The 16,700-nt window shown below is 40.5% G+C and overlaps 1 protein-coding gene across 1 annotated transcript in view; it reads left to right on the top strand.

The window, feature by feature from the left end:
- DOK7 (docking protein 7) overlaps positions 1–16,700 on the top strand; it is a 187,640-nt gene that overhangs the window by 95,625 nt on the left and 75,315 nt on the right. Inside the window, exons 5-7 of the mRNA XM_073574565.1 lie at positions 5,729–5,848; positions 10,773–10,871; positions 14,418–15,241. Of these exons, the coding sequence (XP_073430666.1) occupies positions 5,729–5,848; positions 10,773–10,871; positions 14,418–15,241 (1,043 nt within the window). The remainder of the gene's footprint in view (positions 1–5,728; positions 5,849–10,772; positions 10,872–14,417; positions 15,242–16,700) is intronic.

Genomic DNA, 16,700 nt, shown 5'->3' with positions numbered 1-16,700 from the left:
ATAGAGCACTGGCTTACAAAACCCCTACAAGAAGCACTATCACCCGAGAACTTCTCGGGCAGCGGGAAGCGGGACAAAGTCGGGGCAGGGATGGCTGTGGTCACACGGGAGACAGCCTCTTTGGCTGCCTGGACAGCGACCGCAGTAACATCCGCAGCTGAGGCTGAACACTCGAGAGCCGCCAATCTGCCCTGCAGCTGCCGGATGTACTGCAGCAGTCGCTGTTCAAACGCCATTAACAGCCAGACCCTGGCGCTAGGATAATGTTAGGGCTGGCAGAACGCACCAAATAATAAAGATTGTAATAAGGTGCGTTCACAGCCCGAGGTCCACCGTGCAGGGGTGGTAACCTGCTGCTCAGTAATGGCGGATGCTATATGGTGGTATACTATAAAGACACACACGGGTTATCATCACCCGGTATGTACAAGGGTGGACTCTGTTGCTTCACAGAGCCGCACTACCGCTGAACATAAACGCCGGAGCCTGTTTGTGCTCACAGAGCTCGGCTAAAAGAGCGCACAATGCACGGTCACAGAACGCTACCCCAAGGACACGGGGTTAGAGTCCCTTTAGGCCCACTGAACGCGCGGCGTTGCTGCCACTAGCGCCGCTAAAGACGCTGGCAGAGGAGTGTGGAGCACGTGCACTGAGGCATGCTGGATCACTGGTGAGGACCAATGTCTGACTCAAACCCTGAGCTACCTACACCTAAGCGTGGGCTCTAGCAGGCTAGGCTGCACAACACATGCGTACCAAGGGTAGGGGTTTCATAATGAGTCAGTCACCAGATACACTCATACGTGCACACATCTCTCACACCTTATAGTCTGTAAATACAGTCTATCCTAGCGCATGGGCGAGCGGCCATGCGAACCTTTTATAGCCATGGGCGTCCGGGACCTTCCTGGCTTCTCGGATGAGCCAACTCGAACACGAGCAGGACCTGAGCACGTGACCCTTGATCTCCAATGGGAGATCACTCCACGGGCATTCTCAGTGGCCCGACATGAGGACTTAGTCCCTGGAGAATCTCGCTGTTGAGCAGCATGCATTGTCATAGCTGTGCCAGAGGTGCCAGCAGGAGGCAAACCCACGGAGTTGGCCTGGGCAGAGCGCCGGGACTGATGAATCTGCTGAGCAGGCTCCACTGCGGCCAAAGAAGAATGGGAGACCGCTGGGTGCAAGGCTCTGGATTCCTGCTGTGCAGTGGCTGGAACCCGACGCCTAACATTACTATATAGAGGACTTAGGAGTGTATTTTAATATATGGAGGACAATGAGGAGTGTATTATACTATATGGAGAACTGAGGAGTGCATTATACTCTATGGAGGACTGAAGAGTATATTTTAATGTATGGAGTACTATAGGGAGTGTATTATACTATATGGATGACTATGGGGAGTGTATTATACTATATGTAGGACTATGAGGAGTGTATTATACTATATGGAGGACTATGGGGAGTGTATTATACTATATGGAGGACTATGGGGCACATTATATTATATGGCGGACTATGGGGTGTGCATTTTAGAATATGGAGGACTATGGAGTGTATTATAATAAGCAAGCAAAATGCTGCATATTCATCGAGTGATTGGATTGTTTATGCCGGAACAATCATTGTCCTCAGCAGCACATCGCCCGGTGTAAACTGTAGATGTGCTGATAACATGATACTGTATGGGGAGAGATTGATCAAATAGTGATTGTTCTGTCCCCATCATTCTTTCTCAGTTGGTGTAAAGAGGCCGGGAAACAAGCGTTGAACGATTTCAATATTGTCGATCACACTTTTTTAGCGGCCTGAACTCAGCATACATAAATACAATCGAAATGCTTCTGTGTGATGTGCAATATGTTAGCATTTTGGGGCCCCATTTTAAACTTTTGACTAGGGTGCAATATGTTAGCATTTTGGGGCCCCATTTTAAACTTTTGACTAGGGTCCCACATTGCCTAAAACCGGCCCTGGGTATAGGTCTAGATCTGTATGCTTTCCTCTGTTTGAAGCATTATTCTGCTTTTCAATTGTAGCTGTTACGTAGTTCAGGTGGAATTATTTGGAAAAACTGTGATGAGTCATAAAGTTATATGAAAAACGGAGTCCCGGGCAACAAACAAAGAAGGTCCATACATCTTTATCTTTTTTCCTGTAATTTCATCCCAAATCATAACACTATATAGCTTCAAGATAATATAACCATATTTGATCATCATAATATCACCATTTAGTGACAGAATAATATGCAGTATCCAAATTATAGTCTCTAAGGGTACGTGCACACGATCAGTACTTGCTGCAGGGTGATGCCTGTGGCTCACCCGCGGAGACAGAGAGACAGACATGCGGCCCATCTTTCCAGACCGCAGCATGTCAATTTCTCTTGCAGAGATGCTAGTCTCCGTAAGAGAAATTTCACCCATAGAATGTATTGAACACGGTGAATCCTCACGGTTCAGTGAACACATGTGGATTCACCTGCGTTCAATAGACGGCAGCGCTTTGGAAGCAGTGAACATATGCTGCATCCAAAGCGCTGCTACTTCCGGATCTTGGGCACCAGGACTAAAGGCAACTTGTCACATGAAGCCTGAGCAGCAAGAAAACTAATATATTTTAATCTGAAACACTGCGGTATTTCAGAGAAAAACATAGCTGAATGCAGGCTGTGAGGTGACCTTGTCTGAAAGGCATGTACGTGTTGGCTTCTCCCCACTGACTTCTAGCCTCTCAGACAGGCGATGTGTCCCCACTGACTTCTCCCTGCCTGCTTAGATAGATTGACTTTTGATACCGGTCCATTGGCTCCTCTCTGTCGGCTCAGCTAGACTGACTGTCAACAGGTCCCCACTGGCTTCTCGCTGCCCGCTCAGCCAGATCTACAGGTCTCTCCCTGTTCGTCTATAATGAGCGGGGAGAAGCCAAAAGGGATATGCCTCTCTGAAACACTGCGGGATTTTAAAGTAAAACATACATATTTGTAATCTAGAAATTGGTCATGGTTCAGACCAAGATGACATAATATGACAGAACAAAAATAACACTCTAATTCAAATCCCAAACTACAGGGTGGGCCATTTATATGGATACACCTAAATAAAATGGGAATGTTTGGTGATATCAGCTTCCTATTTGTGGCACATTAGTATATGGGAGGGGGAAACTTTTCAAGATGGGTGGTGACCATGGTGGCAATTTTCAAGTCGGCCATTTTGATCCAACTTTATTTTTTCCAATGGGAAGAGGGTCATGTGACACATCAAACTTATTAAGAATTTCACAAGAAATACAATGGTGTGCTTGGTTTTAAGATAACTTTATTGTTTCATGAGTTAAATACTAGTTTATGCCACTTATAAAATGTATTCAAAGTGCTGCCCATTGTGCTGGATTGTTAATGCAACCCTCTTCTCCCACTCTTGACACACTGATAGCAACACCGCAGAAGAAATGCTAGTCTAAGGGTCAGATTCAAACATTCTTCTCCCAAAACTCCAGCCATTGTCTCCTCACTTCCCCGACATTTACATAATGTTCTAAAAAGAAGATGGCGTGCCACGTAACGGTATATTCGGCCTTGTCCCAACTTTTTTGAGATGCTTTGCAGCCATCAACTTCTACTTTAGTTAAGTTTTTTCAAATGAAATAGAAAAATGTCCAATGTTCAGCTTCTGATCTGTGTCCTGTATTCTTCTGTGAATAAAATATTGCGATAAGAGATTTCCAAATCATTGCATTGCTGTTTTCGTTACATTTTACACGGCGGTTGTATATAGATATATATTTTTTTTATACGTTCTCTTAATAAATATGAAAAATATTGCCTAACCACATAAAGAACAGTTTCACTGAGATAACCTACGATGAGGAGCAGAAAAGTTCCTTAATAAGACATGCTCGTTGAGTCGTTCTTCTAGACCATGAGACGTCCTGGGTAATCGCCTGGCGAGCGGATAATGAGACATTAGTTGTTGCTAGTGTATACCTTCACAGTGTTGTTGTTGTTGTTACCACCCTTCATATTTAGGTCATATAAAACACAAATAGAAATGGTGAATTATGTGCTGCGATCATCTAACCTATGTACAACCCAGGAGCAAACATGGCTAATTATACCGGGCTGTCATGCGGTTGGCAAAGCTTGTTACTTTATATAAGCATGGCAGCTAGAATCGTTGAGATAACTCCTAGAAGGTAAATGAGATGAACATCTACTCCCCTTTTGCAAACAGGGTCCGTCACTAATATGTCTGGATTTACACTTTCTGGAACGACTGACGCAACCATACATAATTAAAATACCCTTTCCTCCACGTCGCTGAGATATAGGGAGCTGATTGTCAGATTCTTCCTATAGAAGAGCTTCTGGGAATGGCTCTACAGCTATAGAAAATTAATCTTTGGCTAGAAGACACCCCTTTATGCCATGGACATTTTCCTTTTTCCCGTTGTTGCTTGCCCCCCCCCCCCTCCTTCTTCCAAGAGCCATAACTTTTTTTATTTTTCCATCCACAAAGCCATATTAGATCTTGTTTTTTTGTGGGATGAGTTGTATTTTTGAATGACCCCATTCATTCTACCACATAGTGTTTTGGAAAACAATTCCAAATGCGCTGAAAGTGCAAAAAAAAATGCAATTTCACAATTGTTTTTTATTTACCATGTTCACTGTATGGTAAAACTGATCTGGGAAAATGACTCTCAAAGTCAGTACGAGTATGCAGATACCAAACATGTATACTGTAATTATTTTTTTTTTTATTTACGTGCTGAAATTTTTTTTCGGAAATTTGCAAGAATTTTTTTTTTCTTTTGTCCCCATTTTCCGAGTCCTGTACGTTTCTCATTTTTCAGGATATGGCACTCTGTGAGGGCTTATTTCTTGTGCCCTGAGCTGAAGTTTTTAGGGTGAGTGCACACAGTGTGGAATCATCTGCAGATTTCTCCATGCGGATTTGCAGGTAAAACTGCAGGTAAAGTGACCTGCGGTTTACCTGCGGTTTTCCCCTGCGGTTTGACACCAGGACAATGTAACAGGTGACAAACCGCTGCGGAATCCGCAGAAAGAATTGACATGCTGCGGATTTAAAACCGCAGCAAATCCGCGCGGAAAAATCCGCAGCATGTATTCTATATATATATATATATTTTCTACAACAAAACAAAAATAATGGACTTCAGCTGTATATCTTTTATGTGATCCATATTAATAATTCTAAATAGCCTTTTTTAGGTAGATTCAGTCTACTGTTCCTATGTTACTCCTCTTAGAATTTTAAGACTAAATCGATATTTAACTTTATTTGTCAAAATGGGGTGTCCTTTCATGTTTTGATACCATCAGGTCCCTGGTTGGACAGTGGCCCACTCTGTACGGTCATCCCTCCATACTGGTACCACTAAGTTCTTAATTAGTCATAAATTTCCAGGAGCCATAACAGAAGAACAATATAACGCAGGAAAGATATCACAGAATTGTTGTATAATAGGAAATTCAAGTATTTACTAAAACAGTCATCGAAGCAGAGGTAACGCATCTGTATAATAACGCAGATCTGTTGTAATAGAGACATTTAAGGAGTAGAGAGAGACAAAAGTTTTGGGTCAACCAAAGCTGACAGTTCTTTCGAGAATGAGAAATGTTGATAGTGAAAATTCTGATCAAATAATTTCCAGATGAATAAATAATTAATCTTTTTTTATGGGGTTTTCTTCACAGGGGCCGGTGTATTTTTCCTCTCCTGCACAGAAGGTGACCAGATCAGTTTCCTATTTGACTGTATCGTCCGTGGCATCTCTCCAACAAAAGGCCCATTCGGTCTCCGCCCGGTGCTGCCAGGTTAATATTAGATTTGTAACAATGTTGGATTAATTTATGCACTTTGTAAGGTGTCATTCACACATCTGATGTTCTCATACGAGTGCTATTTGAGTTTTCAGGGACAGCTCTTGTACCTGTGATAGTCTATGGGGTCATTCACATGTCTCTGATTTTTCGTGGAAGTTACAGAAGTCAAATGAAGCAACAATTTGAATAAAAACCCTTCTGCAAATAGTTGGTTTATAGCCAGAAATACATGCTTAAAATAAAATGCACTAAATAGTGTTCATAGGCTAGCCCTTAAAGGGGTTTTCCAGTCTTGAGGTACAAGTCTGGAGTCACTCTGTGTGACTGCAGACTTGAGAATTCTCACAGAATGCACAGTCTGCACTGTCAGGATTCTCCTTTCCCAGGAGCAACATGCGCAGGAGTGAAAGTATACAATTTGCATACATTCACTCATGTTGTCACGGTGTGACTGTAGGATAATAGATGTGCACCTATACTGACCCTCAAGCTAGGATTCCCTGGATAACCCTGTTCCAGGATTACCCCTGAAGGTGGAGATGCCTGGGTCTTGTTCCTTCCTTTGCTTCTAAGTAGCACTAGTCTGTGCAGTGTATGGGAAATACAAGACAAGACAGACAGGGCAGAAACAGAGGCACAATCACACAGCACTTTCTCAGGGAAATACAAAGTGTACAGCCCAAGAGGCAACAAAGTAATATAAAGATACCTAGGGGAAAAGGAAAGGGTTAAACAAACACCACTCGCAAAAGCTTTAGTCATAACACCTAATAACCACGATGTGTCCAACTCTCCAAACCAGGATAGAGAATTATTGCTGCCATTACCTGAACAGTGGAGCATGCTTAAATATGGAAAGATCAGACACGACTAGTTCTCTCGCAGCATGTGACCACAGGAACTCAGCAAGCTGAGTCCAGCAAATATTTAACTACTTCTTACCTGCATAGGAGTTGCAGCCCTAGAAGTTGACCCCAGAGTCACTCTGTGCTGACCATAGCCATCTATGGAGTCACAAGGAGGAGTGTCTGGACCTGTGTAATCCACAGACCCAGCGCCACCATAACACATGGAGATGTTTGAGTAAACCTCCTTGTGACACACGTACTGACCAGAGGCATAGATAGGGTTTTGATTCACAGGGGTGCTAAACTTCGGAGTGGGCCCCTAACCAGGTAACCCTAATTACAACTAAAGTGGCGCACCCTAATAGTGGATGTAGGAGAACCTCAGCAGATGATAGTGCTGTTACTAAAAACCATTTCTATACTAAGACCAACACTGATATTACTGCCACATGGTGATCATATAGTGGTAGATATCAATGCTGCAGAACATATAGGAGATCACAGTACAGTTATGTGTAGTAACTTATGGATGACGTTATTTCTTTTCCATTTGACCCAGACCGTCAAAACAACTTCTTCCAGCCAGGACTCTGCTACAGAGATTGCAACAAAGTCACATTTGACTTCTCACATTTCCAAAACCCCAACTATCCCCAACCTGCACAAACTCCTCATCCTACTGATGCCCCAATACTGAGCCACTGCTGTCGTATTTGTCCCTATTAGTGCACCTGCTGTGTTGTACTGTGTGCCCTCTAGATGGTAAAGCATAACTCTAGAATATATTCATACCTTGTGCAAGTGACCTAAAAACAGTGCCCACATTTTGCCCCCTTGAAAGTAATAATGTCATCTGTGTACCCCTTTGACAGGCAGAAGTACCTGAATTCACCTATAACAATAAGTGCCCACTTATAATAATGTCCATAGTCTCCCCCTTTACCCTCTACACAGAACGATGCTCTCCTATACACAGTATAATGACCCCAGCACTGTACAGTACCCCCACACAGTATACTTACCCCTTAGTAGCCCTCAAACTGTTTGATGGTTCTAACACTGTATGATGACACCACACTGTACAAAGACTCCACAAAGACTCCACATTAGCTCCCACACTGTATGAACAACTAAATAGCCTCAATATAGTATAACGCACCCCATATTCCTCATATAGTAAACTGCAATCCTCATCGACCTCTATATAATATAATACACTTCCCATAGTCCTTCATATAGTATAATGCACTCCCCATAGGCCTCCATATAGTATAATACACTCTCCAAAGGCCTCTATATAGTATAATGCTTTCCCCCTAGGCCTCTATATAGTATAATGCACTCCCCATAGAACTATATATACTGTAATGCACTCCCCTTAGGCCACCATGCAGTATAATGCACTCCTCACAGTTCTCCATATAGTATACTGCACTCCTCTATATAGTGAAATGCAGTCCCCATAGGCCTCTATATAGTATAATGCACTATGCATAGGCCTCTATTTAGTATAATGCACTCCCCATAGGCCTCTATAGTATTATTCCCTTACTCTAGGCCTCTATATAGTATAATACACTTCCCATAGGCCTCCATACAGTATAATGCATTCGCCATTTAAAAAAAATAAAAAAAAAATAAAACACTCACCTCTCCTCCTTGTTTCCCTGCTTCTCTGAGCACCGGCACATCTGAGCACTGTGGGCGCCATGTAGTGGCATCATCGTCCCTGTTGTCAGTGTCTGCGGCAGTGACTTCAGACACAGAGGGGACCCCGCCGCCCTATCCACTCACAGGCTTCATAGTGGCTGGGTGGCAGTTTTCAGGGAGATCGAGTCTCCCTGCTCTGCCGCAGAGTTTAACTGTATGGATGCGCAGTAGTGTAGCTCCGCCCCTGGTAGCTATACCACTAGTGCTGACCAGGCATGCACGGCCAAGCTCAACACAACTGAATAGAGCGAGGCTGGACACGACTAGTCGGAATGTGCCCAGGAGTATGCAAATACTTGTGGTCACAAGACTGCCCAGTCCCGCCGCTGGTATTCGAGAATCCTGACAGTGCGCGCTGTGAAGATTCACAAGTCCCAGTTATGTAGTGTGACTGGAGACATGAGCCCCAAGGTCAGACAACCCCCTTTAAGTCCAGAAATATTATGTAAGCAAGTTATTTCTTGTAGTGTCTTGCAATTTTTCTATTACTGGCACTGTAACTGAATTATGTCTGACTGTGTCAACCGGAGGACCCCATGAATGAAGAACATCATGTGGTTTATTGAAAGACATACACTATGGAGAGAACATAAGAATTATTGTCCTACAGGAACCATGAACCACCACTATGTCTTTTGCTTTTTTAAAATCTTTTCTATTTTGTAAAAAAAATTCACGTACATTGACGTACAAGGGGTAATTTGATATCTTGTATGAGAACTATATCCCATGTGTTATTACTGAGTTCCCGAGAATGCACTGCAGAGCCAATTATAACTATACATATCTATATACACTGTATACTGGAGTCTCACTGCCCTAAAGGGTGTAAGGTTGCACATGGGACAGGCGGGGGGTGTACAAAGTAAATAAATGAAGAACGAAACATTCAGGAAGAATTACCACCTGCTATATATAGCGCTCAATACACAAACCAGTTTTAATTACATTTATTTTTTCTTATATTTAGAATGTCATAGAAAGGTTTACTGCCCGGACTAATAATCACTGCTATGTTAATAATAATAATAATAATAACAATAATAATAACAATAAGAAGACAAATAAGTATTAATACTACTTTAATACATTGAATGCTAATTCCCCCTCCTACTAATAATAACAATATTCATACCGAAACTTCCTCCTCTACTTGTGCAAAAATAATAAAAAAGTTAAACATGAAACTCATATTTGTTTTAATATCTAGCAATGCTAACAAAATGTAATAATAATAATGATAGCAATAATAATAATAGTAATAATAATAATAACAACAACAACAATAATAATAATAATAATAATAATAATAATATATTATTATTAATAACTATTATTGTTGTTAGGAAAAAAGGCATCAGACAGATAATATGGTACAGTGCTAGACCGCCCAAAAACTATATAAGGAAAAGTAAAAATACTCTTGGTGTGAAAGAACAATGGTACCCATATAATAGAATGGTCAGCCTGAATACAATAAAGCATAAAGCTCAATCATGGTGAACAAAAGACACACAAAATCTCCACAATAAATATATATACTGTATATACATATATATATATATATAGTCCCCTCTGAAGTGTAAAGTGCTGGGAATATGTCAGCGCTATAGACATAAAATTTATTATTATTATTATTACATACACACTATGGAGATATAAGCTATATCCTTCCAAATAAATAGAAAAGCGTAAATGGGTAAAAGTCAAAGAACTGTACAGATGAGAAAAAAAGGGAAATAATTACCAGAGATTTTCAATACTAACTATAATGGAGCAAAAGAAACACAAATATAAGATAATTCTAATAAAATATCAGGTCAGAAATAAGAGTGTGACCTTTTGATGTTACCCAAATATATGTAGGAGAGAGAGAGAGAAGCTACAACAATAGTATAAAAAATACACCTAATAATAATGTTACTGATACTGGTGTGCTTTTTCATGGGTGTTCTCCTCTGCAAGGCTCCATTAGGAGTTGTGGTTTAAGATCATGTATTATTTGACAAAACAATCTCCATATAGCTCATATTTTATTAGCAGTTCTCATTTTCTGTCCCGGATAAGTTACCTACCACAGAAATGAAAAACTTTAAGATCTGCTTACTTTAAGAAACCTTGATTGACCATTGTATAAAAGTGTAATGGTGGGGCATCTTCAGCTGACTACCGTCAACAACCTGTAGTCAGGGGGGTTGGGCAGCCATGGGAAATTTGCATTCATGCAGTTGGCCACTCAATAGAACTAAAGGGTAGATCTGCTAATAAATTTGGAAATTCAATTCCAAAATTGAGATACATAGATTGCGCCTATTAATTACACTAACAAATTATTACAACTTTTTTTTCCTTTAAAGATCCAAATTTAAACCCTGCTTATATGGAAGAAAGGGTGGCACATGAGACCCTACAGCTGGAGAAACGACTCAGCCTGCTGTCTCATCATAGCATGGGAGGTAAGGTACAGGATATAATGCAAAATGTGGAAACCGCTCCTCATGTCACAGACCATTATTGAAGAGTTCAATGACTGTAATGGGCAATTTTGTACTACATTGTGCAGAGGTGTTGGAAACTGCTTGGTAGTACAAAATAACTTCTACCTTTGTCTCAAGGACAAGTCAAGAAGCGGGGAAGTCAAGGAGTCAAATGTCTAGGAGAGTTCGTCAAAGACAAAGGGATAAGACAAAGAAATAGGCAAAGTCCAGGGTGAAGCAACTAAGGTCAGAGTGCGTCAAAGGCAAAAGGGTTAATACAAACGTGTAGTCAAAAAGGCAAATCCGAGGTCTAGCAACAAAGATCAGAATATCAGAACACAGGGCGCAGAGCAACACACCAATGAGCAAGGCTACGACTGGCAATGGTCTGACCACTGCCAGCCAGCTAAATAGCCAGGTAATCACCCTGAACGGGTGAAACCTGGAAGAATACCTGCAGGTCCGGCCAGATTGGGCAGCTGGGCTGTCACTCACAATACTGACAGCCCAGCACACCCCTGCCTCTGATTATGTAGTTGGGCTCACAGTGCCCTTAGGACACTATGAGTGGTGTAATCGTGACACTACCAAGCATTAATATTATGAAGTGCTGTTGATAATACAACTTCTGTTAGGAGGGTCTCATGGGTCTGAATGGAGCTGCAAACTCTCTATTCATAGCTATGAACCACCATTGAAAATTTGGGCATAAAATGGCCACCTTTCCTAATACCACTAAAGTAATGCTGCAAAGTGAAAAGTATGTAAATGAACTTTCTTACAGCAGGAAAGAAAATTTTTCCACTAGCTCCATCTATTGGAGGTAGCTACCGACTCAATCAATGTTCAACCTTTTTAACAGGCCTTTCAGTACAGAGCTAGGTCTGGCTGGCTGAATCATGTTCGTCTGATGTAGCTCTGGAGGGAGATTGGCTTTCCTTAACGAGCTTGGCATGGAGTCTAATTGGCAATGATTCATGTGAAAAATGCGTGGCCCCGCTCAATGCAAGTGTATTGAGCGAGGCCACATACATCTAGTCGGAATGTAGTCAGAAGTATGCAGATTGCATACTTGCGATCACATGACTGCTCATTCCCGGCACCGGAGAATCGTTACAGTGCGCAGTGAGCATGCTGTAAGGATTCACAAGTCTGCAGTCACATAGAGTAACTGCTATAAGCTAATTAGTGGAGGTCAGGCCCCTTGCAGATCACGTAATATCGGCCCACCATCAATAAATAAATAAATATTGTAGAACCCCCTTTAAGTCATTCTACAAGAAGACCATTGCTGCCTGCACATCATGAAAAGCATGTAACAATAGACAACTTTTTTTATATTGTGCAGTTCATATCTATGCACATAATTATATGTATAATTAAAATATTCCTATTGCACTGACACGATAAATTAAATTCATGATCCAGCATTACAAGAACAACTTTCCAACAAGCAGAGAATTACAGCAATTCTCAGAGGAATCAACAGCAGCATAATAGAGATTTGGTCCTTGTAATTAGAGATTACAGCGCCTGTTTCATTTATATATTCCACATCATATTCATTATTGGGGAATATCCATTGTATCCCTATGCTACAGGAGTTAAATGAATATTGCAAAAATAGCTATAACCTCGTGTTTATGCTGTGGGCTGAGAATAAATTCCATATTTTATTCCCCTGCCCATGTACTGCATTTATTGGATGCCGTAGACAGTTTGCTGACAAGCAGATAGCAGTTGTCTGACTCTGTATGGAACAGTAAATAGAGAGAATAGTAATGCATATGTGTGATGTGAATTCTTATTACTATGGCACTGTCCATAGTAGTTCCCTCGATATTGTGGTCAGAGAATTTTTAATTTAACTCTCTACCTTAAAGACTATTGACTCCTTTGCATTCTTTTTTTTTACTGTGCAAAAAAATTAATTTTCTATTGTTAGTTTTCAGTAAAATTGTTTACTTGGTTTGTTACTCACACTTGCAGTTATATCAGTACATTGTAAGCTGCTCACTGCCATTAAGTGTTATTAATACCAATAGCAGGCTTAAACTTCAAGTAATGGAAATCTGAGCCAGTGTCGGAGCCCACTCAGACCAAATTTCCATTGGCAAAATCCATTGTATGTGCACAGCAGATGTGTATAATGCATGTATAGAGCTTGTTCCGGAGCCAACATAGCCTACATACGAGCCTAACTGCTGTGATCAGAGCTAGCTGTCTAACTGCTGTGACTCTATGTCTGAACACCTATGGAGACCAGTCGATGGATGGAATAAATAATGGAGTGCAATATTTTGCAAATATTTGATCACTTGCACAATATACTGCAATGTCCCTACTGCCAATAGAAAATGTAAAACACAATGAAAAATATAAACGTCCAAGCTAATTAAATATCATATTATTCATACCATATGTTAATTCTAAAAGGAAAAAAAATATATTGTAATAGTAGACTTGCTGGTTTTTGGTCACTCCACCACCCAAAAATTGAATAAAAAGAAATCAGAAAGTCATGTAGACCTCAAAATAGTATTAATAAACCGTTCATAGTTATTAGACTTCAGTTCAACATTACACCACATTTACGAGCAGCAACTGCAAAAAAGATATTCTGGCCTAAATGCCACCATCCAGTAGATCCTCTACTGATTTGTATTGGAACCTGTGCTGGACATTAGAAGTCAACGGTGCAGAACTGGTGTGAGCTACTTGACAGACCGGGGAGAACATAAAAAAACGCCAACCATTGCAGTTGGCACTTGCAATATTTGTGATGCTGCCTGCCAAGTGGCTGATGTCAGTGCTGCTTGTTTTCCATGTTGCAATCTGCCACCTACAGTAATTATGCATAACATTTACATCTGAAAAGGTGGCATTCCATTGACTAAAACTTTGAAAAATGTTAATCTACTTTGGGACTGGCCAAAAGATTAATTTTTATTTTTTTGTCTACAGTTTTGCTTGCAATATTGGTTCCTCTTTTGTCCCTTTTTTTTATAACTGTTTGTTTTCATTGTATACTTTTTCTTTTTGATTTACTTGATTTTAAGCTTTAATTCATATCCAGTGATCTAATACCAGCAATATTTGGTTTGCAATTGATTTTAATCACTTCGATCTGTTTAATATCCTGATTGCTTCATGTAAATGAACAGTGCCTACTTTTGGTCTTGACTAGAGTTGAGCGAATATGTTCGGAATCGGTCGCTGAATCTGAATTTGCCATATTCGTGCTATATTGGTACCCTATTTGTGATGAATTTATGTTTGACGATCAATTTCGATCATATTCGGTCATTTCTACTCCCATTGACTCCAATGGTGTTCGGCCAATATTGCATATACAATATTTGCCGCCAATCGTAATGGGAACCGAATTTTGTAAAATTCGCTCAACTCTAGACTTGACCGAGCTTAGGATGCTAATAAATATTTTTTGCCCTGAAATAATTCATTCTATTCAACTGAATGTGCTGAGAATAATCAAGTTAAACAAAAAGTTTGATTTTATTGCAGGAGATGACAAAAGTTTGTCCAGTTCCTCTTCGGACACCAGCCATTCAGATGCCAGTGCTGGAAGCAGGTTGACCATCTGGGCAGATCCTTCTTCGGCCAGCACTTCTGCTGAAAGTCATGGCATGGCAGCAGCAAAGGGTATTCATCTTGGAGAGGATAAAGCATATTCTGAAGCCCTTCGTGCATCCAAGCCACCTCCTAAGCCGGCACCATCTAGACACTTGCAGGAGATCGGTCGTCAAAGCTCTTCTGACAGTGGGATAGCTACTGGTAGTCACTCTTCTTATTCTGGAAGCTTTTCTTCCTATGCGGAAAGCCTGGACATTTGCCATGGTGAGGAGTTTGGGTCACTGATTAGCTTACCATTGGCCATGGCCACAGATCAAAATCTATGTACATGTCAGCATCCGGAAACACACAGAGGGACTGAATATCAGATTCCTGCCTCTGTCAGACATCTCTACGACACACCTCGAAGTGTTTTACAGGCAGCTGCTAGAGAACCTCAACAAAAAACTTCAGATTCCACATTACCAAAGGACCAGGCACAAGGAACCCAAAACCCCAGTGATATTAAGCTGTTGCTTCCCCATCTTGACCCCAAAACTGTATCATTACTGCAAGAAAGCAAAGACTCAGGTGATGAGACATATGTGGATTTTGTTCCAAAGTGGACAGCTACAAAGGGGCAACCACAAAGGATGGAACCAAAAGGAAGTGACTTGGCAGCTGCAGGAACAAGTGAGACTTGTGAAATCTGCAGCCCTCATCCTGGAATTACCAGGGCCCTTTTTTCTGCTTGCCCAGTATGTGGGGGACTGAAGGTAAATAGTTATTATATGTTTGCACATAAATAATGTTTCTGTTCTTGGAATAATTGGTCACAGACAGAATGGTTCAAAAATCAGATTTTGGGGGCTTATAAATATTTTTTGGGGCATACATTTCTACCAGTTTTCTGGTATACACTCTAGAAAATTTGTCACATGGCAGTTGGTCATGCCCTCTTTGCTAATCACACCCACTTTTTAAGAAAAGTGGTGAAGCTGGTGCAAAAAAAGCATAATTTTTGCACAAAAAATACTTGCACTAAAGTTTGTGTATTTTTGTTGCCAGAAAAACTGACAAAGGAATGAAAAAAATTCCTCCAAATTTAATAAAACTTAATGTCTTCTTTCTGAATACCAAATCCAAAATTTTATCTCTGTAACAGTATTTATCTGAGAAAGGGTGACGCATGTCTGACATAGGAATGGAGTTAGCGGGACAATTGCTAGTCACTACTCATACCAGGGAGTAGATGATTGTGGCTTGAGATTTACTTGGTACTGACAAGTGAAAGGACCATGGAAGGGAGTGAGGTGAACATTATCAGGGAAAAGTTTTTAAAAGTCACAGAAACCCAGCAATTACATACAGAGTGACGTGACCAGTGATTGGTGACATCTTCTCTGATTGGAGTTGTTCCTTTTCTCATTCTCTACATTTTGGACCAGAAATGCTTCTTTCTGCCATAACTCATCATCCTCAGATATTGTCTTGGATCAATCAGTCGCACTCCCAAACTTAAAAAAATAATAAGAAAAAATGGAAGCTTTTTACCTTTAAAAATTTATCCAAAGTTTATTAAACCAGTAAAATGCAACAGTGCAAAAAATACATGCAAAAAGATATGCAAAAAGGGGACAACATATACAAAGAAATGCCGCAAAAGATCATGATATAGACAGTCAAGCTATATACATTGCACAAGATGACATAAAAAAGGCCGAATAATGGAATTAGTTATAGATATAAGGTGCAAAAAAGTGCCTCCCAATCTTATATGTGCAGGCCTAAATAACAAGGTAAATAGTAATTGTGGCACTGGATTCCCTTTACTTAATAAGTAATATACATGTGTAACAATTCAAGAGATTCTTAATGGTAGTTCAAATATAGGGTTAATCCCTTTTTATCCCAAGAATCACAGAGGTTTCCAATGTAAAGTCAATTAGGGGATTAATCCCTTACAGAAACACTTTTGCTAAATTAAAAGAAGAAGCATTAGTAAGTCAAAAATGTGCTAAAGTGAAGATCATGGTCTATACCTGAGAGGAGCAGGCACCCCAACACGCGTTTCGCACTTGGCTTTGTCCAGGGGATGTGTCTAAAATAATAGACAAAACTTAAGATAGAAACATAATAAGGAAATACCCTGTGGAAAAAAGTAAAATATAGCAGTATATATAAAAAACATTGGGTACTTAGAAAACACTGTTTTTGATAAAAAATAATGTGTAG

This window comes from Dendrobates tinctorius, unplaced genomic scaffold, assembly GCF_039654945.1.
Source record: "Dendrobates tinctorius isolate UK_male_01 unplaced genomic scaffold, ASM3965494v1 ptg000039l, whole genome shotgun sequence".
NCBI lineage: Eukaryota > Metazoa > Chordata > Amphibia > Anura > Dendrobatidae > Dendrobates > Dendrobates tinctorius.
The sequence above is the reverse complement of the archived record's forward strand: the minus strand, read 5'-3'. Positions and strand labels throughout refer to the sequence as shown.